The sequence below is a fragment of the Carassius carassius genome, chromosome 33 (genome assembly GCF_963082965.1).
Source record: "Carassius carassius chromosome 33, fCarCar2.1, whole genome shotgun sequence".
In the NCBI taxonomy this organism is placed as follows: Eukaryota; Metazoa; Chordata; class Actinopteri; order Cypriniformes; family Cyprinidae; genus Carassius; species Carassius carassius.
The window spans coordinates 15,778,979-15,804,662 of NC_081787.1; the positions used below are offsets into that span (position 1 = coordinate 15,778,979).

General features: G+C 36.2%; 1 protein-coding gene across 1 annotated transcript; it reads left to right on the forward strand.

The window, feature by feature from the left end:
• The first annotated feature begins 451 nt into the window (after positions 1-451).
• LOC132113830 (beta-synuclein-like) lies at positions 452-24,561 on the forward strand. Its single transcript, XM_059521847.1, has 6 exons — positions 452-623; positions 1,410-1,540; positions 14,141-14,175; positions 15,098-15,199; positions 21,119-21,205; positions 23,778-24,561. The coding sequence occupies exons 2-6, from the start codon at positions 1,420-1,422 to the stop codon at positions 23,805-23,807; spliced, it is 375 nt and encodes a 124-aa protein (XP_059377830.1). The 5' UTR covers positions 452-623; positions 1,410-1,419; the 3' UTR covers positions 23,808-24,561.
• Positions 24,562-25,684: the final 1,123 nt, after the last annotated feature.

A 25,684-nucleotide genomic window follows, 5' to 3' on the forward strand; every position in this document is an offset into this window, starting at 1 on the left:
CGCCCACTTCAGCCAGATGGACAGCGGACACGACACTCATCACTCTGCAATAAATCCCAACGAGATATGCACGAGCAAGCTTAATGTACACTCTCCCTTTAACAGCATTTCGTCGTGAATTTACTATACAATCCACGGTTAGACAGTCAGCTTGATTTTAACATTCAGTTCGATGTTAAGCCCCTGAAAAAGAAGACTTGATCCCCCCACTTGTGTTTGGTCATGGTATTGGCAAGACATATGTTTGTAGTTTCTCAACATTGGACAATACTGTCTGATCTGTTTTCCTCTAAAGATAGATGATCAAATAATACCTGACAGTACAGTATAAAGCAGATGTGCAATTTAAGCGCACGTGTCTCATCTCCTGACAATCTCAAGTTACCTTTTTTATTGGCTAAAGATGCAGCGTTACTCTAGTGTGTCACAGGCCATTACAGCCAGGATCTGACACCCCATGATCAATACCATGGGCTTACGTCGATCGTTTCATCCTCTCGTCCTCATTGGCTGAGCGCATCCAGAGGAAGGCCCACCTCAAGATCGTAGTGTAAAATTTCCTTCCACGATATTTCAATCTACCACGCAACTGAAGCGTAAGGACGAAGAAGTTGCTTTAAAAGGTACGTTTTAATTTTCATTACACGTCTACGAGGGTGAAACGCAGTTGTTTAAATTAGCATGAACCGAGATCGTGTGAAAATACTAATGCTGTGCTCGTAAGAACACACGCAAAAAAATAACCGTACACATCGATGGAAACAAGTATTCGCGTGCTTGTGAGGCAATTAAAACATTGCATGTTGAATTTTGTATGCAACCTGATGATAAAACACGCAATTGTTTTATTTTATCCGTGTCGTGTCCAGCACTTCTTTAGTGTGAGGACAGTGGAGAGGTGACACCATATTGTAAAGGAGAAGTGCAAGATTCATCTTCTGTTTGCGTTTAAATGAAACACTGTCAGTAATCTGTCGACACACATTGTTCTTCATTTTAGCAATGCCTTCGTTCTATAAAATGTTTTAAATCACTAAAAATGCATGTGTTAATGTTAATTTACACAAGCCTTAAAATATGTCCTCCAGGAACCCATATAGATGCTCAGTATAAAATAAACCGTTTGAGTAATAATTAATGAGTTTGTGAACATCTCGAGGACACCTCCTGCTGTTAAAGCTGAAAAAACAACGTCAGCTGATGGTGTGAATGTTCCCATTTCATTGTGTGTGCTTGAATGGGCGTTTTATCTTCAGGGAAATTAGACTCCTTTTTTGTACGATTGACAGCCTGCTATTAACATGCACACTTGATCTCAATTCTAAATTAACCCATATTTGCATATACAGTGCAACATAAACCCTGTTTATCATTGTGTCCTGCTACATAACTTGCTCTCTTGGATGCAGAGGGGTCAAGATGGATGTTTTTATGAAGGGGTTTTCTAAAGCTAAAGAAGGTATGGCAGTGGCCGCAGAGAAAACAAAGGAAGGCGTTGCATCGGCTGCAGAGAAGACCAAGGAAGGCATGATGTTTGTGGGTAAGACATGGAGCATATAATGCTCTTTTTTATAATGCATGCATATCACGAATCAAGCATGAGCTCAGTGGGAGTGGGAGGGACCATGAAGCTCAGAGCCTGAGGGCCAGGAGGGGGTTGCTATCTGTTTCACTGCCACTTCTCAGAGCATCGCTATAGGTTCAGGCACTATTGTGTGATTTTGTGATTGGCTGGGATATTGGGTGGGGTTTACCAGGCCTCTTACGTCTATCAAGTCCTATTGATTTTTTTTCTTATAGCCACATAGAGCCACATTTATTGTATATATTGTGGGTATATTTGGACACTAATTCTCTAAGCCTCTAAGGACCTTTAGAATTGTTTTAAACAACATTAAACTCAATTTATAATAATAGAATGATTATTATAAATGCAGTTTTGGCCTAGTATTAATAAAGACTAAACAATATATAATTCTTTCATATTATAAATTATTTGTGGAATGTGCACTCCAAATAAATTTGGAATTTAATTTTAATATTTTGAATAATCAAACATATTAATAATTTATTTTTGTTTAGTACATTGGCAATATAAAAGTTAATTATTTAATTGTATTTAAACATATTGTCTTTTAGACAGAACACTCAACTTTCTAAAGCAAAATAAATGGGTTGTTGTGCAGTAAAATATATAGCTTTATTTATTTATTTATTATTTTTAAGTAGGTGGTCCTTTGCAAGCGTATTATCATATTTGGGATCCTTAGCATCAAACATTTACATGGGAAAATGTTCACTTTTGCCTATTACCTGATGTTAATTTCTTACCTAAAATCTTTGATGTTGAAAATAATAAAAGTTCATATTATTTGCCAGTCTTTTAAAAACAAATGCAAAAACCCCTGGGTTACTCTGTAATGAGTATATAATGATATTACTTATGGGAGTTTATATTAAAAAATATAGAAATTTATTTTAATTTAATTATAGAAATTTTTTTTTTTTTTTTTTTTTTCAAATATAGTACATTTAATAGTGATCTGTCTACCGATATAGAAGTAAAAAAAAAAAAAAAAAAAAAAAAAAAGTAAAAAAAGACTATTAATGTAAAATGTTGCCAAGAAAATATTTTTATATTAAAGGGTCCTTGGGATGGAAAGTTATCAAAATATTGCAGCCCCCCACCCACTGTACAGTTTTCCAGTCCATGTCGTTTGTTGTGCACACTAGATCACTCATCGTTTCAATATTTCTCACAGGAGAATGCTTTTGTATGGAAATATGATCATAGTTGACCTATTGCAATATATTTTGCATTGACATTTGCATTTCAGCGGTTGTCATCACTCTCTAACACACGGCCTCCCGAAATGCCTCTTAAATCATCAATGGATTTTAAATCTGGAAAATTAAAACCACTCATGATACTGGACTTATACTGATTCTGATATAACATAAACTGTACAGAGAAAATCCATTTCATGTAACCTGATCCTATAAGGGGATCCTTAATGTACATGCTAAGTTAAGAGTGAAATAACACCGTGTGAGATGGTTGACTTCTGGAGCTGATCCAACATCTCTCTGATCTCCTATCAGGTTGGAAACAAGCCTTACGGGCCACATGTCACACAATTCCATGAGCTCATAGACCTCTATATGCACAGTGTCTGTGACAAAAACCTGTCAGTATAAAAACAGACAAGAGTGTCAGTCCAAATCATTTAATTGTATAGAATATAATGCTGAAAGAAAGGAAATGTCTGAAATGATTCTACATCGCTTCATCTTGTTGCTGTTTGCTTTGATCAGTAAGACGAGACATTGATCTCGTCTGTTGACCTGCTGTAATTGGAGACTGAGAGGGCATTTGTGTCTGCCAAAAACACTCATTCATACTCCTCTGTTAGTTTTGATGTTAGGATGAATGAATAATTGAATCCCTTCAAATAAAAACCTCACATCTGTGCCACCAGCGTCCCAGAGAGAGACTATTAGCCCAGGTATCTCAAGCCCATCTACGGTTGCTTTGCGAGGCCATAGTAGATCGTCCTGCATGGTTGCTGTCATCTCCTTTGCACTAAACACAAGGTTGCACTTACGCTGGACAACCGTGGTGATCTGGGACACCATGCTTGAAAGGACTTGCGGGAGTGTGTGTTAGTGCAGGGAGGGGTGATGGGTAGCTCATAGGTTCTTGCTCTACCTTGGACAGCAGCTGCACGATCTCACACTCCCTCATGCACATGCGCCACCAACCCATTTGAGGATAGATTGAAGAAGAAGTGGCTGCTTCTAATATCACACTGACTCGTTTTATCCTACTGCTATTATGCTTTTCTAATTTCCCTGCCCATTTCACATTTATTTCCTGAGTGGTTTCATATCCTCATATTGAGCTGTATATTCCCTGCGGTGTGTTTAGTGGTTATTGATTATTGGTTATAATGCTCCAACACGGTTTGTGCTCCATACATGATACCTCAAATTGTGTGGCTTGCTGGAAAGAGATGTGATATTATGTGTCTAAAATGTAATAATAATAATAATAATAATAATATATGTAAACAATAAAAGAAAATATATATATACACACACACACACACACAAACACACACATGTACTGCAAATACATACATTTTTGTTTTATTTTTACTACTACTGTATTACTACTTTATATTATTATTTTTTTAAACAGTCAACAATAATGCAACAGTGGATTTTTCAATTTGCTGTTTGTGAAAATAGGAATGCAAAAATAATAGGCTATTTGTTTTATATAAGTTTGGGCTCATTAAACTTTGAAGCTCAAATAACATGAATTATTATAACAGTTGAAAACAGCTGATTAATATTTTTGTGTAAATCTCTGCATTGTTCAGTTTTCTTAGATGAATAGAAAGGTAAAAAGAACAGCATTATTTGAAATATAAATATTTCCTAACAATGTAAATGGTCTTTTCTTTTACCAAGTGTTACCGTTGCTGTGATTACTTTAATAAAAAAAAATTGTATATACTGTATATTCTGCATTCCAACCCCATTCATGTATGTGTGTGTGTGTGTGTGTGTGTGTGTGTGTGTGTGTGTGTGTGTGTGTGTGTAGGAATGGGTTTGAAATGCTTCTTGTCACTAAAAGAAACATCTATAATTTTACTAGCAATTTTTGAAATGTGGTTGATATAAGCTTCTAGAACAGTGGCGTAGCCACGGGTGTGCCAGGGTGTGCCGGTGCCACCTACAGTGGCAGCTGGCACACCTAAAAATAGATGCAGAATTATTTTTTATAGTCTCAATAAAAAAAATGTTTACTAAACTTGGGCTATTGTTGTTTATTTTTTAAAATCAACCCTTTCACGCATAAGTTACAAATATTTTAACTGACCACTTGTTTCCATGGCAACGCGTCATGATTGTCATGTGACACACCGCAACCACAAAAAATAACAGATGTATCGCTATTCGTTTTATTTCGTTTTTAATTTTTTATAAAAAAATATTCACAAACTTGCTTACCATGTCAACTATCTGATATTCCGATTCTTCGTTTAAAAACCTTTATAAATGATCTTGATCTATAATGAGATGAGCGCTGCAGTTCAGTCCCATAGACTGTAAAAAAAGATGGACGACTCGCCTTCGCTCTCTTCCATTGGTCAAAACTTTTTTTTTTTTTTTTTTTTTAATTTAGAATTTTTTTTTTTTTTATTAACTTTTATTAATTAACAAAATCAAAATTACATGTATAAGACAAACATTATACATGATATAGACAAACATAACACATGAAATAAACAATTTCACACTAGGGGGCTGTATCCACATACTAATTTATATAAAAATATTAAAGCGTTTACAAACTTTCAATGTTTTAATTGCTTTTTGTTTCAATGAAAATCGTATAGTATCAATATAATGCTCCATTTCCTTCCTAAAAGAAATAAAACAAGGTTTTTTGCATGAGAACTTAAATTTGTGAATATGAAATTTTGCATGTAAAACAATAAGATTGATCATGTAAACGTTTTCTTTGCTGTTTTCCAACATACCAAATAATACATATTTCCATAACAAAACAAAATGATGATCAATATTCTGCACAATAAAATCACATAGATTTTGCCAAAATAATTTTACAAAAGGGCAATGCCAAAACAAATGTACCACAGTTTCAGGGCAACTAACACAAAAAGAGCAACTTATATCGATGTCAGATTTGAATTTTACCAAATAATGTTTGGCTGGGTAAATCCTGTGTATAATTAAGTATTAACCAAACCTTTTTCCAAACAATATTGTCTGTCAGGCGATTCCAATATGAATTAACGCAAGGCAAAGACACAATATCTCGTTGAAATAAAGCTTTTATGGAACTGTTGTGTGATTTAAAAGAAAAACAAATGTTACCTATGTAAGAACTCATTACATTAGGCAGAGACCACTGATGGATGTTAGTTCTTGTCTGATGTTTAAATAACATGCAAACTTCAGGAGAAATAGCCCCAAAAACTTTGGCATAGTCCCCTGGTGTAACCGGAATCTTATACTGTGCCAAAAACTCACCATAAGTAAAAAGAAAACCATTCAAATTAAATAACTGATCCACCAATATGATGCCATTATCAAACCAGTGTTTCAGATAAAGCGATTTGTGTTTATATATTATATCCTTATTGTTCCATATATAGTATCTATGAGGAGAAAAATTGTGCTTGTAGATCAAAGACTATGATAAAAATGCCTGACGGTGAAATTCAGCTAGTTTTCCTGGTATTTTATCAATATTATAATTACAGCTAAGAAAAAAGTGAATACCACCCAATTTTGATAGAATATGGGAGGGAATAAAGTACCAAATGGAAAATAGGATTTTTAACAAATTGTATAAGCCAATTAACCTTAAATGTATTATTCAATGTAGCAAAGTCCAAAACATTTAAGCCACCATTCTCATATGAATTCATAATAACTGACTTCTTTATGTAATGTATTTTATTTTTCCAAATGAAATCAATCAATATTTTGTCAATTTCTTTACATAGTTTTTGTATCAAATGTAAAGCCATTGCTGCATAAATAAGTCTAGAAATACCCTCTGCCTTTGTAATTAAAATTCTACCCCTTAAAGAGAGGTCTCTTATTAGCCAATGATTTAACTTTTTTTTAGTTTTTTCAATAATAGGACTAAAATTCAGCAAGCACCTCCTTTTCTGGTCTTTGGTTATCAATATTCCAAGATAATGAACCTCATTCTTTAAGGGAATACCATTATAGTTAGTTTTGAGACATTCCTTTATGGCCATAAGCTCACATTTAGCCAAATTTAAGTATACTCCAGATGCTCTTGAAAATTCGCCAATTAGATCAGTTGCCACAGATATCTTATTCTCATTTTGAATAAAGAGAGTAGTGTCATCGGCTAATTGTGTAATTTTTATCTCTCTATCAATAATGGTAATACCTCTCAGTGGGCTTGATATAATATGAGAGGAAAGAAGCTGACTTACTAATAAAAAGAGGTATGGAGATACTGGGCACCCCTGCCTAATTCCTTTGGAAATATCAAATCTAGGGGAAGTACCATTAAATAACTTTATAGAACAGTTACCATTTTTGTAAAGGGTTTCGATTGCTGTAGAAATTTTTTTTCAAAAATCATATTTCTTTAGAGTATCAAGGATAAAGTGATGTTCTACAGAATCAAATGCTTTACAAAAATCTAAAAATAATATAAAACCATTATCATTAATCAGATATGAATAGTCCAAAATGTCCAAAACTAATCGTATATTATTTGTTATGTGCCGATTTTTCATGAATCCTGATTGCGATTCATCGATTACTGAATCTAAAGTTTTTTTCAATCTTCCAGCTAAAATTAGGGCCAGCAGTTTATAATCATTATTCAATAAACAAATGGGGCGCCAATTATCAATATACTGTCTGTCTTTATTTGGTTTGGGAAGCAATACAATTAAACCTTGTGTTAATGTAGGTGGAAGACACTGTTTTTTTGTACTTTCAACAAAAACCTCTAAAAGAAAGGGAGCAAGTTCCTTTGAAAATAATTTGTAAAATTCTGATGTCAGGCCATCAGTACCTGGTGATTTGGAATTTTTCAAATGATTAATTGCATCCATCAGCTCGCAAATTGTAACAGGTCTATCACAAAGTTCCTTTTTTCAGTTCTATTAATAGGTTTAATCTGCAACGAATTCAAAAAGGCTTCGGCTGACACCTGAGAGTAACTAGATGTATACACATTTTTATAAAATTCACTACAATATTGAGAAATAACTGTTTGATCATCTGTTATAACCCCATTAATATTTAATTTATTAATGGTGTTATAAACAAAGTTCCGCTTTTCTAAATTAAAAAAATAATGTGAATTTTGTTCCCCTGCTTCAAGCCACTTTTTTCTGGAACGAATAAAGGCACCTTCAGCTTTTTTCTTATACAAATCATCTAGTTTAATTGATAACTCAGCCATTTCTAGTTTTTCATCCTCTAAAAGAGAGTCTGGATGTCTCTGAGACAAATTTGTTATCCTTGTTATTATTCTAATTTCTTTGTCACGTTTACTTTTGGCCATGAAGAAACCATACTTTCTCATATATTTGCCGATTTCAAACTTTAGAAGTTCCCAATTTTTACCAAAGGCATTTTCCAATTTAGCTTTAAACCAAAACCTACAAATCAGATCTTTAACTTTCTTTTGGGCCTCATTATGCAGCAAGAGGGAGTTATTAAGTTTCCAATATGAGATATTTGCATTATGGTTTTTGGAGTGCAGGTTCACATTTATATAAATGACTTTATGATCTGTTAAAGGAGTATGTAAAATATCTACTTTGACCCCATCTTTATTAAAACTTTCTGAAATTAACCAATAATACTCTGGATAGATTAGAGCCTGACTTATTACTCCATGTGAAGGCTATATCATTAGGGTGTTTAACTCTCCAGATATCTTTTAAATTAAATTTATCCATGAAAATTTTTAGATTAATATTTATTGAATTTGATCGACCTGGTGGCCATTTATCTTTAGTATAGTCCTGAATAATGTTAAATTCCCCTCCCATTATTATATAATCATTTGGATATTTATCCAGCCAACCTTCAAAGGTGTTCCCTACAGCCCCCAAAAGGCTATCATTCTCTGGTTTCCTGTTGTATCCATAAACATTAGCTGTTATAATAAACGTACCATTACAACTGAGTAACAGACAAACAAAATGACCTTCAGGATCACTTACAGACTGCACTACTTCCCCATTAAATCTATTCTTGAGTGTTATTACCCCAGCTGAATGTTCAGAACCATTAGAAAACCATACCGAATTACCCCACTGAGCATTCCAAAATTTACGATCATCATTAACCGAATGAGCTTCTTGTATATAACAAAAATCAGACCTGTATTGTTTAGCAAATAAAAACAGCGCTTTTCTTTTAATATTATTACGCAGCCCCCTAGCGTTAAAAGAAAATATAGATAAATTTAACAGATTTAACAGAACAGAGTTGAAAAAATATATTTATATATACAGTATGAAGTCAACCTCTATATAACTATAAGAAATTAAAACTCAGGTTGAGCCGAGATCAGCACCCTTTTTTTTCGTCTTCTTTTTTTCTTTTTTTTTTTTAATCCTATATATATATATGCATACATACATGTACACACATATACACATTAACCAGGATAACGGAATAATAGCCCTTCAAAAAACATTTATCCCCCTTGAAGCAGCAAAAGTACAGTTTCTGTTGGCCACTTTCACTAGTAAAATGAAATGACAAACCCAGATTTTTAAGTGTACAACAGCATACTTGTGTTTCTTTTACAACTCCACCCCGTAAATAAAGCCCTGGCCTCCAACAAAGTATGCCGATTTACCCTCTTCTCGAGCCTTTTTGATTATAGGCCATAGTATAGTTTCTGCCTGGAATCTCTGTCTTCCTTCGTTAAATCTTCGGTGAAACGCAAGCCATGATCTCGAAGAAACGGGCTGTTTTTGGCAGCTTTCCACACTGCTTCCCTGTATCTTCTCACAACGAAGCGAACGATGACAGCTCGAGGCCTGGAGTCATTCAAACGCTTGGATCCCAACCGGTGCACTACATCAATCGCCGCTGGCAACTGCTCTCTTTCTTGCGGTAACACTTCTTGACAAATACGAATCACCTCCTCGCGAACATTCTCCTTCACCGCTTCCGGGATGCCGTGCACTTTCATGTTCCATCTCCTGCTGTAACGCTGCATATCTGCCACACGATTCATGCAGGTCAGAGTAGACTGTTCACTTATCTCTACACGTCTTTCAATGGAGCCCAACTTTTCCGTCAAGTCCTTAATTTCCCCTCGTGTAGCTTTAACCATCTCTTCTAGTGCATCGCTTCTTGTATTGATGAGATGAGCCAATTTAGCAACAGTCTCATCAGACTTTAAGTTGTCTGCACTAAACTGGGAAATCGTAGGTTTCTTGGCGATTGGAGGCTTACTGGATGTTAAGGGAAGTGGGGGAAATTCTTCCTCGTTTTCCAGATCATGTATCATGCCATCTTCATAATCATGATCAGTGATAGACATCCTGCCTTCACTGTTCACTGCTTTGCTAACAGCACTTGGTCGTTTTTTGTGCAGATTTAGGCATTTTGTTTTAATGAATTGGTGTAAAAAGATATGCTAAAATACTACACAGTTTTGCTCAGTATGAAAGATCTTTCAGAAGACTAATTTATCCTAATTAACTAAGTTTGATGCTGAGAGCTCGAATGTTCCTTCCGTTCACAGCGCCATCTTGGCTCCTCCCTCCATTGGTCAAAACTGAAGCCGCCAGTGTCCCGATATGGCGCTGACATCTTGGACTTGCGCCTGCGCAGATAGCGATCTAGGGACCAGTTCTGCGCAGTAGCTATGCGCAGTAGCAAGCAGGAAGTAAAGCCTTAAAGCCGCGAAATCAACGGCCCCGCCCCTGTGCCCCGCCCTCACTCTCCCTCGCAGAATGCACATACCGTAATCTGCACTGTTTTGGAAGTGGAGTCCTGCTCCTGTGAACTCTGTCTGCTCCGTTCCACTTCAATCTCATTAAAATAAGGTAAATACAATCTCCTCAGTCCTCCGAAGATCATGAAAAAAGCCTGTTGACGCTTCAGTGCCTCCTCCGGCTCAGAGAGCTGTCAATCACAGCTGTCAATCACGACGTCACACCACCATTTTTAGAGCATTAAATAACTATCTAAAAAACAACTTATTTTAAAAACGAACACTTGAATTTACATTAGCGTGATACAAACTACAGTAAATGACAAAAAACAGCTTCGGAAAAAAGATATTTGAAGGGTAATTTAATTGTTTAGTTGGTCTCGCGTCCCATTGAATAACATGGGGAGGCGGGGTTTATGACCTATACTAGGACCACTCACCAGGGGGCGATCGAGACGTTTTGGCTTCACTTTTCAGGGCTTGTGCGGCACGCTTGGTTCAGTCCTGTCAGCCGGATTTAATGTACAGCACTTAACGTTAGTTGTGATCATAGACGGTTGTGATATATGACAAGCGCCAGGCAACGCGCGAAAGCAGTTTTAATCTGGCAGTTCTATGACGCCACTGAACATTATAAATCATACTCTCAGGGGCACAGAAATAAGAATCCAATATATGGTGCCATAATGCTCAAAATGTTCAAATGTAATTTACATTTTAAATTATTTTCGTTAAAAAAATATCTGCCGACATTTGGACTGCCAACCAATCAGCAAGCAGCAGCTGACTGTGACCCCAGCAGCTCCCCAGAGATCTTTGCCGTGCATATAAACAGAGAATTTTTGATTGCACATTGCTAGCTAGCAATATGTCGCAGAGCGCCCTTTTTCTATTTTTTTTTTAGCAAAAAACCTCGGCTTGATGGACAGCCGGACACAAGGCCTAACGTTACACCAGATGAGGATGTTTCTCCCTCCCCGGGCCCAACATCAACAGATGTGACTCCTCCTGCACTCCTGGCTACGGAAAAAAAACACCTCCTTCAAAATTGTCCAACATTTGCTCAAATGATCTTCGGGCTGAGCTGCATTAGAAGTACTGTCCCGAATTTCTGATGTTTTGTTCTTCAGGCTCCGCACTGCTCTTGGTGCTTAAATGCTTACTGCACTTGCTGTGCACCATACTTGGCCCCGTATTGCTGCTTGCAGCTATATTATTTTATATAGTTTTATCGTTATGTGGGGCATGGTTAATAATTTTGCACAGTAATCTGACAATAAGATTTTCATATGCACACCCAGAGTCTCTTTTCTGGCTACACTACTGTTCTAGAAGTTAGTTTTTTTTATTACAACCCAAATTCCGGAAAAGTTGGGACGTTTTTTAAATTTTAATAAAATGAAAACTAAAGGAATTTCAAATCACATGAGCCAATATTTTATTCACAATAGAACATAGATAACGTAGCAAATGTTTAAACTGAGAAATTTTACACTTTTATCCACTTAATTAGCTCATTTAAAATTTAATGCCTGCTACAGGTCTCAAAAAAGTTGGCACGGGGGCAACAAATGGCTAAAAAAGCAAGCAGTTTTGAAAAGATTCAGCTGGGAGAACATCTAGTGATTGATTAAGTTAATTGATATCAGGTCTGTAACATGATTAGCTATAAAAGCTTTGTCTTAGAGAAGCAGAGTCTCTCAGAAGTAAAGATGGGCAGAGGCTGTCCAATCTGTGAAAGACTGCGTAAAAAAATTGTGGAAAACTTTAAAAACAATGTTCTTCAACGTCAAATTGCAAAGGCTTTGCAAATCTCATCATCTACAGTGCATAACATCATCAAAAGATTCAGAGAAACTGGAGAAATCTCTGTGCGTAAGGGACAAGGCCGGAGACCTTTATTGGATGCCCGTGGTCTTCGGGCTCTCAGACGACACTGCATCACTCATTGGCATGATTGTGTCAATGACATTACTAAATGGGCCCAGGAATACTTTCAGAAACCACTGTCGGTAAACACAATCCGCCGTGCCATCAGCAGATGCCAACTAAAGCTCTATCATGCAAAAAGGAAGCCATATGTGAACATGGTCCAGAAGCGCCGTCGTGTCCTGTGGGCACGGGCTCATTTAAAATGGACTATTTCAAAGTGGAATAGTGTTTTATGGTCAGACGAGTCCAAATTTGACATTTTTGTTGGAAATCACGGACGCCGTGTCCTCCGGGCTAAAGAGGAGGGAGACCTTCCAGCATGTTATCAGCGTTCAGTTCAAAAGCCAGCATCTCTGATGGTATGGGGGTGCATAAGTGCATACGGTATGGGCAGCTTGCATGTTTTGGAAGGCTCTGTGAATGCTGAAAGGTATATAAAGGTTTTAGAGCAACATATGCTTCCCTCCAAACAACATCTATTTCAGGGAAAGCCTTGTTTATTTCAGCAGGACAATGCAAAACCACATACTGCAGCTATAACAACAACATGGCTTCGTCGTAGAAGAGTCCGGGTGCTAACCTGGCCTGCCTGCAGTCCAGATCTTTCACCTATAGAGAACATTTGGCGCATCATTAAACGAAAAATACGTCAAAGACGACCATGAACTCTTCAGCAGCTGGAAATCTATATAAGGCAAGAATGGGACCAAATTCCAACAGCAAAACTCCAGCAACTCATAGCCTCAATGCCCAGACGTCTTCAAACTGTTTTGAAAAGAAAAGGAGATGCTACACCATGGTAACCATGCCCCGTCCCAACTATTTTGAGACCTGTAGCAGAAATCAAAATTGAAATGAGCTCATTTTGTGCATAAAATTGTAAACTTTCTCAGTTTAAACATTTGCTATGTTATCTATGTTCTATTGTGAATAAAATATTGGCTCATGTGATTTGAAAGTCTTTTAGTTTTCATTTTATTAAAATTTAAAAAACGTCCCAACTTTTCCGGAATTCGGGTTGTATATTGTTATTAAAATAAAATAACAACATAATGGGGAAGAAAAAACTTCTTGAAGCTTCACTTGTAGCAACCACATTTTAGAAAAATCGAGTAAAATTATAGACACAAGTGATAATTTATTCCTGATAAAGCACTTATAATCTGCCCTTTTTATCTAAATGATATATCTGTTACACTATGTATTCATGAACAAGTCTTTCCCATTTTAAGAAGCAAATTTGTTATAATGACTCAAGTACTGTAGATGAAACACATCAGCTCTAATGAGTCATGGGTGAGTGACTCTAGTTAAAACATCTTTTTTGCTCAAGAGTAATTTCTCTTCTTCTCTCTCTTTTAAGAATCATACTCAGACTGAGACACAGAGTGCTATCTGCCATTACAGTATGGCAACTCTCTCCCTGGGAAGTGTTTCTGAGCTGTAGTTCACTCAGGCAGGGCGGTTAAGGTGACAGGTCTGAGATACAGGTTCTATTAGCTCTAAAGATTTTTCAGTGAACCTTTAAATGAAGCTGCTCTGCGAGTTCCAGGATTGTATTTCACATTGTCTTTCTACTTGTTACCTGTCTGTATCATCTACCTACTTTCAGCCTTATCACAGTTCCTTCAGAAGGCTAATTGAATGTGTGTTTCTGTATTTTTATGGGCTGTGTAAATGATTTTACAATATTTTTTTGTGTGCTTGCAGGCCACAAGACCAAAGATAGCGTTGCAACAGGTAAGGTGATTCTGCAATTGTTTTTTAGTCTTTAGTCTTGTAAATAATGAATACGTCTCATTTAATGTGTACAAAGGGCATGGCTTACAGCCAGTAAGTGGAACCAAGACAAATAGTTCTGTGCCCATTGCCTAGGTGATATTTCAGAAGGTTATTTATCTAGGACAGATAGAAATCTAGAAAAGTCACAGTGTTTTTCAGTGTTTTCAGGCCTCTTACTTAAGCCAGGGTAATTTTAGGTAACTAAAACATAAAATGAAAATTATAAAAAAATCTGCAAAAAAAGCATCATTTCTAAATTTAGTTTAGTTTAACTTTAAGTACTAAAATAACAAAAAGTTTAACTGATCAGAACTATAGGCAAATTTAAACAAAAACAAAAAATTACAAAACCAACAAAATTACTCAAATGAAACAGAAAATATTTTTAAAAAGGCAATTCATAATTTTAACAAAAACATTTATAGTATATTAATATTAAAATAATGAAATTGCTAAAAATATTACTCTGGCTTGTCTCTAATACCTGCCATAATTATAATCACTTGAAGGCTGTGTATACTGAATGTAATACATAATAAAGTAATTCCCAATTAATGCCTAATAGATATGTTCTTGTAAATAATTTTAAGCTATTTAATAAAACATGGCCATTTGTTGATGTAATCTAATGCAAGCCAGTTGATTTTGTCATAATAATATTGAAATAAACTGCTTTTATTCAATAAAATAAAATCATTTAATTTGTTACATTGACATTGTCGCAGTGTAGGACAATAGCCTCAGATAATTTCTCATTTGTTTCTTATGTTGCCAAATAAATATAGAATTTTTGACTTAGAGTGATGTGTTTCTGTTGAAAAAGGTTGTGTCTGTGTTTAAAACCGTGGTATGTTTCATCATTGGTCAGTGGCTGAGAAGACAAAGGAGCAGGCCTCTCATCTGGGAGGAGCTGTGCTGTCTGGAGCTGGAAATATCGCTGCTGCCACCGGCCTGATGAAGAAGGACGACTTCCCCAGTGACTTGAATGTATGCTCTTTTAAATAACATTATATATCATTGTTATTACATGTTATTATGTACTATTCCATGTTCAGTCCTTCAAAAAAGTCCATTGTAAAAATGTGCAGTTGTTACCTTTTATATAGCTATTTTTTATTAAGGTAGGAGCTCTTTCTACCTGATCAAACCCTTAAAGGAGAAGTTCACTTTCAGAATAAAAATGTACTCACCCCCTCCCCATGTCATCCAAGATGTTCATGTTTTTCTTTCTTCAGTCGAAAACATCCCAGGATTCTTCTCCATATAATGGACTTCAATGGTCCCCAATGGACTGAAGGTAAAAAAATGCAGTTCCAGTGCAGGTTCAAAGGGCTCTATACAGTCCCAGCCAGAATAAAGGTCTTATCTAGCAAAACAATCTGTCATTTTCTAAAAAAAATCTTGCTCTAGCTCTGCTTGTGCATGCGCATCTTCACGTATTACGTAATCACATCAGAAATGATAGCTCTTTGTCTGTGTACTTCAATTCAAAAGGGTAGGGTTGGGAGAAAACTCCATCACATTTTCTCCTCCAACTTCAAAATCGTCCGACAACATTGCTTTACCTTTTTTTGTAAAGGGCGTTTGACTTTCTTTGCATGTTTGCTTTGTTACCACTTCTGACCTACATCACGCATGACCTTTCCAACGTGACTACACTCTAAAAAACACTGGGTTAAAAAACACCCAATTTGGGTTGTTATTAAGCCAAGGGCTGGGTAAATACAGGACAGAACCCATCTTGGGTTAATATTACCCAGAAAATTAGGTTGTTTATTTAACCCAGCATAAGGGATTGATTTAACCCAGATATTTGTTACATACAAGTTTATAAATTTTTACTATATTACTAGCTTATTTTTTACATCATTAAATAATGTTTACAGATTAATTTAAATCATCTAAACTTTTCTAAAATAATCCACACAACCACTGGTTTGCATGTTAACTTCTTTTATTTTCCTTTAGTTATCATTTACAGCATTGTTTATATCGTTTTTAATAGGCTATACATATTGCCCATATTTAAACTTGTTTAACAAACAATAAAACAAAAAATTAAACGTTAAACAGAAGTAATTTACGTGCTATTAACCAGCCTCCGTTGTTCTGTTTTCAACGTAGCTGCGCTGCGCTGCGCGCGCCTGTATTTTGCTCTGCCTAAAATTCAACGATATTCAGCACAGTAATGATTTTATAGCTAAAATAAAATGTATACAAACCTGTATTTTACAGATGAATGCGTCAATTCGATGGCGCTAAGAACTGCTCTCTCCAGAAGAGAAGCAAATCCCTGCGATAAATAACTCAACCGCTGGGTTAAGTCTGACCCAGGATCTGAGTAATACATAAAACTACCCAAACATTGGGTTGTTACATTTGACCCAGGAGCTGCAAAACAACCCAAACACTGGGTTGTTACGTTTGACCCAGGAACTGGGTAACACAAAAACTACCCAAACACTGAAAAAATAACCCCCAAAAATTACCAAAAAGGCTCAACCCAGCATTTGGGTTAAAAAAATAACCCCGGTTTTTTTAGAGTGTACGTAATGAGTGGAGACGAGCTAGCGCAAGATGAGCATTTGTTTTTATAAAGCATATAAATATGTATTATTTTTTTTAGAAAATGACCAATCGTTTTGCTAGATAAGACCCTTATTCCTTGGCTGAGATTGTGTAGAGCCCTTTGAAGCTGCACTGAAACTGGATTTTTAACCTTCAATCTGTTGGTCCCCTTTGAAGTCCATTCAATGGGGAAAAAAATTCCTAGAATGTTTTCTTCTAAAACCTTAATATCTTTTTGACTGAAGACAGAAAGACATCTTGGATGACATTGGGGTGAGTACATTTTCAGGAAATGTTTATTCTGGAAGTGAACTTATCCTTTAAAATAGGAGGAATATCGTGTCTTACTTTGTGTTTCTGTCCTGCTGAGCCCCCTTGCCTTCCCTTCCCCCTCCCCTCTCTCCTCTCTCTCTCTCTCTCTCTCTCTCGACCTTGCCCAAGGTCGCTTAGCACTTTGCACAGAACTTAAAAATGCACTAAAGGTGGAGAAGTCTGCCAGTCTCCAAACTTAGGCATATCTGCTTAAGTTTAAACAAACTGTTGATTTCCGAGCACTCTGGGTTTTCTCCAGTTGTGGTATTAGTGATATATGTACATGTGTGGTCTTTCACGGATATTCCCCACCAGGCTTAAAAATTAGACTTATCCTTTGTGGTGACTCAGTAATCTCATAAATCCCTTAAAGGGAAAATCAGCATAAGGAACTTGCAGCACATGCGCTTGTGGTGTTTAGTTATGTGTGTGTGTGTGTGTGTGTGTGTGTGTGTGTGTGTGTGTGTGTGTGTGTGTGTGTGTGTGTGTGTGTGTGTGAAGCTTGCTGGAGCCGAAGAATAAAAACACAATGCCACTGTCATCGATTTTAAAGCTCTAGTGCTTTGGTTAAGCCATCATCATCCAAATGATTTGGAGTACAGCTATTGTCATGTGAAAAAAGTGTGATGACTGGTTTAAGTGTTTAGTTTAGCGGTTTTGAAACATGTGAAAGTGTGCGGGTGGTCAGTGCTAACTGGGTTGCTGGACTGGACTGTGCCATTTGTGTGTTTGTTTGTGTACTAGACAAGAACATAGCATGTAGTCTGATTCTGGGTCGTTCTCAGGAAACATTCTCAGTGCCACTTGTGTTTTGAGCATCTTACTATCGATCTAATTAACAAATACAGACTTTACTCACATTATTTGTGAGATTAAACAGTTTACCATGATATTCAAAATAACTTTTCAACTACAACGTTCATTTTATTTTTAAACAAAATGAAAATATTTAAATCTGTGTTCCCCACATTAATTACTATATCATTTAATGGGGTTACATATTTAAATTTTAATATTAATATTTAAAATGCTAGGTATTTTTACTTTGTGTTTTCTTTAAAAGTGTTTTATGCATTTATCTCATGTTGTGTTTATCTACAGTATGATGAGAAGATCATTTGTATGAAATATAGATTTTTTTTTATTTTCTTTATCACTATTTCTGTATGTTTACATTAATAATGACCTGGGGATGGATGGATGGATGGATGGATATGTGTGTGTGTTTCTGTGTGTAATTAGAACAAAGAACAGACATATATAATAATAATAATGAATAAAAATAAAAATGTGTGTGTGTGTGTGTGTGTGTGTGTGTGTGTGTGTGTGTAGCTTGAGTAGACAGTAATAAAAAAAATGTGATCAAGACTGTAAAAAGAAACATATCTGTTTGAACTAGAAGGTCAAAAAAATTATGATGGCCCTTAAATAAGTCTGAAAGATTGACTTAATATTTGTTTAAGTGGTAAATGTCACAGGATAATAGACATAATCACGAATTATCTGAATTTTGGATGTCTATAATGGTAAAATATGTTTTTCTGAGCATTCAGCAGTAAACTCTTTCAAATGAAGGTATAAAAAAAGTTTTAGTACGAACGGCACTGTTTCCTCTGAGCTTGATTGATATGAAGGGTTTGAAAGGCTGAGTTGTGATACTGGTGGAATATGACCTAATTGACTGTGATGGCTCAGGTTTAAAATAAACCTTCCAGTGACCCAGAACTGTAAAGATCTAACTACACCTAACTACTGTATGTAGGTAATGAGAGTCTCTCTCTCTCTCTCTCTCTCTCTCTCTCTCTCTCTCTCTCTCTCTCTCTCTCTCTGGCAAGACATAAAATGGAGTTTGATGAAACATTTATAGGTACATATGAAGTTGTAGCATGCATACTAAAGCACATTAGCAGATGCATCAATGATATATTGTACATACCGGAAACGGCACACGAGACAAGTGCTTATATTTAGCCTCAGCCTGTGATAGTGCTTTAAAAAGAAAACATCATGCTAATATAATCCTTGTCAATATTTTGAAGTGTCTATGCTTAGAGGTGGGTAGAGTACCCAAAAACTGTACTCAAGTAAAAGTAAAAGTACTTCTAAAAATATTTACTCAAGTAAAAGTAAAAGTACTAGTCTTGAATAGTTACTTGAGTAAGAGTAAAAGAGTATCGGATAAAAAATCTACTCAAGTAGTTAGTTACTAGTTACTTTGGGTCATATATACTGAGCCTATTTTTATTTAGATATATAGATAAAATGTAGGTAATGTATGTGTGCGTGTATAAATGTATATATTTCATCAGCCTTTACTTCAATTTATGTAATTTATTATAAAACCCTGTCTGTTTACTTAAGTAACAGGTATAGGTGTCATGCCATAACATATTTTTAATACGACTGACTTTATATTAAATGTGAATTTAACATTGAAAGTTAATGTGATATAAATATTGCTACTAATCTTTCATTGTTCAGAAAGAGAGCAAATAACATTTACATTATTAAAGATAATTTTCACTGACAGTCTAGATTTCAATCACTCTCAGAAACTCCCATTAAAATCACTGAAACTGTTAACACTGTGAAATCAATATCTTAATTATAGATTCGTACACACATCTGCACTTTGTTGTTCCTGCGAGAGAATTCGCCAGAAAGAGGTATTCAGTCAGTGAGCGAGTGAAGGAAGCACCGGCATTTTAGCGATGACTCATCGGAACGCCTCAGATTGGCCAATGCTTTAATAAGCTCAAAAGAATCATGTGTGATTGGTTATAATGCGCAGCGCTGTATAAACGCATCTATCTCTGGCTCAGCGCCAGCAAGCAATCACAGATCTGAATTTAGAAAGTGAAAGTGAAGTGACATTCAGCCAAGTATGGTGACCCTTACTCAGAATTTGTGCTCTGCATTTAACCCATCCGAAGTGCACACACACAGAGCAGTGAACACACACACACACACACTGTGAGCACACACCCAGAGCAGTGGGCAGCCATTTATGCTGCGGCGCCCGGGGAGCAGTTGGGGGTTCGATGCCTTGCTCAAGGGCACCTAAGTCATGGTATTGAAGGTGGAGAGAGAACTGTACATGCACTCCCCCCACCCACAATTCCTGTCGGCCCGGGACTCGAACTCACAACCTTTCGATTGGGAGTCCGACTCTCTAACCATTAGGCCACGACTTCCCACAAGCAGCTGATGATATGACTCGCTGAACGTACTTGCACCAGTGTGATTGTATTAAAATTAATAAAATCTTAATCGGCTATTTTTTGTCTTTTGGAAGCTGCATTCAACTTGACTCCCCTCTGTTATAAGCCACACACGTACAACAAACTAATGTCACAGTGGTATCGTGTACTGTAATCGAATGTAGCCCAAGTTATTACCTGTTAAACAGTAGACAGCACACGCGGTGTTCATCTAATAAGGATCTCCATCGCTAGCAAATAATAGCCTTTACAGATTTCAATTCAGTGCAGTTCCAGCCACGTTTTCAACGCTCTTTCTGTTCTTAAACGTTACAACTCCGAGTGAACCACTTCAGACGCTCAGCGCGTGCGGCAGGGAACAGAACGACTCATTCAAACTGATTCATGAACCAATTCACTCGTTTGCCAATTGGTTTGATCAAGCCTTTGAACAGAATTGACTCAAAAGAATGAATCATTCGTGAATGGGCATCGCTCATTGCCCAGAGAAAAGTAGACGGCGCGTTTGGAATAAACTGAAGCATTTATAACATTTATTGCATTAAGATAAAGTAACGAGAGGAGCGTCGCCCACAGTAACGAAGTAAAAGTACAGATTTTTCCCCAAAAATTTACTCAAGTAAGAGTATAAAGTACCCATCTTTAAATATACTCCGAAAAGTATTCGTTACCCCAAAAAATTACTCAAGTAAATGTAACGAAGTAAATGTAACTCGTTACTACCCACCTCTGTCTATGCATGACCAGATCTTTTGTTGTTGTTGGATTTTGAAGACATGATATGCTTTCATGTGTGTGTTCACAGCCTGAGTTTGGTCAGGAAGCCACCGAGGAGCCAATGGGAGAAAGTCTCATGGACCCTGAGGGACAGGCATATGACAACTCTCAGCAGGTTAGACTGTCAGCACTCACAGGAGCACACAAATCTACCTGACGCACACATCAGACATGGTCCCAAGTCCAAGTCATCCCTTTCGAAATAGTTTTCTATATGCTGCAGTGTCGTTTTATACACCATTAAAGTTCTATTAATTGTTACTGATTATTCAATTAAAATTACTGTCATGAATGTGATATAAGTCGGCAAGGGAAGGGCTTCTTATACACAAGCTACTGTTTATTTATTTATTTAATTATTTATTTATTCTAAAATTCATACTTTAAGTAAGGATGCGTTAAATCCATTTAGAATGTGACAATGTAATATATATTTCATTTTCAAATATTTTAAGTTGTTGTTTGTTTGATCAAACAGATATAGTGTTAGTAAGCATAAGAGGCTTCTTTCTATACAAGTTATTTTCAAATTTCTCTCTCTTTCTCTCTTTATTAGGTTCAATATTTCTTTTTTTATTTTAACAATGTTGCAATAGTCGGAGAAAATATTAACGTAGGCCTACAAGGGAACACAAGTCTTACTGACTACAACACTATTGCCTAAATTTCATCAATGGAAATAGTTTCAAACAAAGTCACAGCTGAGCCGCCTCACATCTCCAAGCAAACACAGCGGTATTTCGTTTATGAATGAACGTGCTTTTTAAATGAATCTGAATCAATTACCCATTCGTAAAGCCAGTCACTTGCCTTCATTCCTGAATGAATTAGTCATTCGAATAAATCAATTGAATAAATGATTCAGAGATAAACGCAACGATTTGCCGCCACCTACTGGCAGTTTTACCTTCATTTTTAAAGGATGTTTTCTGTTAATTTGTTTCATATTTCTGTATTCAAAATTGTTATATTTAAAACATTAACCTCAACATGAATTTATGAATTTAATTGCTATCATGCCATCTCTGAGCCTCACTGATTGGTAACTTATTCTTATTCTGTTAGATTTTATTCTGTTGTTTTAATTAGAAATTTTAAAAAGCTTATAAAGAGGGTTTATTTATTTTGACAAATGATGCCATACTTTTAATAAAGATAGAAAAAAAAGATTTTTTCAAATGCCAATTCCCTGTATATCACTTTAAGGAGTCAAATATCATATCGTAATTGGAAGGCTAATATTTGATCAGAACTTTTGATTATTGATTAGATGGTGAAATCTTTTACAAGAATTATAGCAAAAAAACAGTTTGATGCAAGAATATATATTTTTAACAATATTTGAGAAATTGTATTTGAAAATTACCAGTGTGAACTCCATTGACTTCAATGGATTTAATTTAAATTCTTTTAACACGACTGCTCAAATTAGTCTAAATTTATGAAACCTACATATTCAAAACCTCATTACTATGAAATGTTTAATGTAAATGTTAAGTGTAAGTGAAATGTTAAGAGGTCTTTCATGATGCTACATATGCCGGGTAGTAAATTTGATAGGTGCTTGATATATAATAAATGGCGCTTTAAAAAAGTTCTTGAAAGTCCTTGAATCTGGTGTCCATGAAAGAGTGGGAACCCTGGATACTGACTTTTAAGATGTAGGGTATCTTCAGATGACAGATCTTCAGACCTTGCTAACATAGCTCCAGCGTGATGTGCAATTATATTCATTTAAATAAATCAAACGATTATGAACTTTTTGTAAGCATGGGCTGCCACCTGCTGGGGAAAATGAGTTACTGCGACAGACCTCAAACAGAATCAATACAATACGAAAAACATCATGATGGGATGTACTGTAGTTAACCATCAAATTCTGATGAAACCGACTTTATGTGTGGGATCCCATTGTATCTTGTTAGAAAGATATATATTTATGTATATGGCTTAAATTGATGACAATAGTACAACATAATATTGCTTTTTTTTTAGAAATGGATGTTTGAAGTGTGATTTAAGCTTAAAAAATGCATTTAGGAAGATCTTATTGTGGGAAAAAGAAAGAATTGAATATTTATTTTAAACTTAAAAGGTTGTGGAACCATGTAAATTTAATGTGTGTGTGTGTGTGTGTGTGTGTGTGTGTGTGTGTGTGTGTGTGTGTGTGTGTGTGTGTGTGTGTGTGTGTGTGTGTGTGTGTGCTTGTGTGCTTGTGTGTGCTCTTGTTTTTGTGACATATCAGGACACAACTCTGTATAATGACATGGGTATGACACAGGTATTACAAGGAGAGGGTGACTTATGAGGACATAACCCATGTCCCCATTTTTCAAAACGCTTATAAATCATACAGAATGAGTTTTTTTGAGAAAGTAAAAAAGCAAGTTTCCTGTGAGGGTTAGGGTTAGGTGTAGGGTTGGTGTAGGGCCATAGAATATAAAGTTTGTACAGTATAAAAACCATTACGCCTATGGGATGTCCCAACTTTTCACAAAAACAAACGTGTGTGTGTGTGTGTGTGTGTGTGTGTGTAAACATATATTTTTGTATTTTTATTACTTATGATATATGAAGATTATTTTCTGGATAGTGTCATTTTACAGAAGATTTTTAACGTTTGTACTTTTTTGATAAAATATATGTACATTTTACAGAAGACAATTGTTTTCTGTTTCTGCTCACAGGACAACCAGGATTATGAGCCAGAGGCATAAACACCACATTCCAAGTCCAAGTCCAGCCAGCAGCACAAAAAGTTTATACAAATAACAAGTACAAGTCCTAAACACAATAAACCCTGGTGCAAAAAAAATAAATAAAACAAAAATAGAAAAACAAAATATATATTCCAGTTAATCCTTCTGAGACATGTTCTTCCTATCAGATATATACTTTTATTATGATCTATTGTAAATGTCATGTTCTGACGGTAACGTGTTGTATGTAGCTCTATGCTGACTGCCGGAGGGTGCTCTGTCTCGTTTCCTTGCCTCCCTCCCAATGAAACGAGACCTGCCCTTTCCATTGTGACTCTTTGTACTTGTGTACCTGCATTTCTATATGTGTAATAGATGTTTCAGATCTTCCAATGGCATATTGGGGGTCAAAATATCTTCGGGTAAATATGATATTATATATAGCTGTGTGCAATGCCTGTTTGTGGGATTTTACTTTCATTTTTTAATTTAATATTGAAGCAAGCTACGAGTTTTATACGTTGTAACTTTATAGTTGCTTGTGATATCATTCCAGTGGATTATTTGTTAGAATTGGGCAATTTGTATCTGTGTGTATGTATGCATTTGTGTACTGGAGATTTTAAAGTTATTGTAAATGGTGTCTTGAAATGTTCATGGATGTGAGGTCAATATGTGCTTTACAATGCTGGAAATGTCAGTATTAAGGTTTCTGTGTCATTCAAGACAAGTGAGTCCTCTGTAAATAAAGAAAACAAACAAACAAAAAAAATGTCCATGTGTACTCCTCTACAAAAGCATTGTAGTAAGGAGCGCAGCTACGGTGCACATGGTTGATTCATCCAAAGGCATACGGGTTAAAGAGAACTTCAAGGATTTAGCTCCTGGTTTAAGTGGAGAATAAGTTTTTCACAAGTTCATCAAACAACCGCAGTAAGAATATTTCATCAAGAACGGTAAGTAATGGCTTCTCCTGCTATTGTTATTTGCACCTCTTGCCACATGTAAAGTTTATCTATCTCTGTCGCAGATGAGGGATTCACATGTGATAAATGCAGGGAAATAGTTAGGCTGACAGAGAAGATTTCAGAACTAGAGACACGCATCCAAACTTCAATTGAGGACAGTAAGAATGTTAGGGCTCTAGATACAGCTTTGAATGCGTCTATATCAGGGTTTCCTGTACATTGTTCGGTTCCGGCAACAGAGCCCCTGCAGCAGGGCAACTGGGTGACAGTGAGGCAGCATAGTCTTGGGTCAAAACACCGCTCTTCTATTCCGATCAAAACATTAAACAGGTTCTCCCCACTCAGTGATGCACCCACTGAGAAACCTGATGAAAGTGCTCTAGTTATTGGTGAATCTATTGTACGGAATGTGAATATAGAGACACCAGCCACCATAGTCAAATGTTTACCGGGAGCCAGAGCGCCTGACATCTTGGCAAATTTAAAAGTGCTGGCTAATGCTAAATGTAAATACAGTAAGATTGTTATTCAGCCCGGCGCTAATGATGTTCGACTTCGCCAGTCGGAGATCACAAAAAATAACATTAAAGAGGTGTGTGAACTTGCAAGCACGATGTCAGACACTGTAATATGCTCTGGTCCCCTCCCTGCTTACCGTGGTGACGAGATGCATAGCAGATTGTCATCACTCAATGGCTGGATGTCTAAGTGGTGCCCACAGAATAACATAGGTTTCATAGACAATTGGACGAGCTTTTGGGGCAGACCTGACCTGTTGAAAAGAGATGGTCTTCATCCCTCCTGGGGTGGCGCCACTCTTCTCACTAGAAATATGGCAAATAGTCTTGGTGTTTATACTTGACTAACTGGGGCCCAGGTCAGAAAGCAGACAGACTGGCTAAACCGACCGTCTGCTAGCTGCCTCAC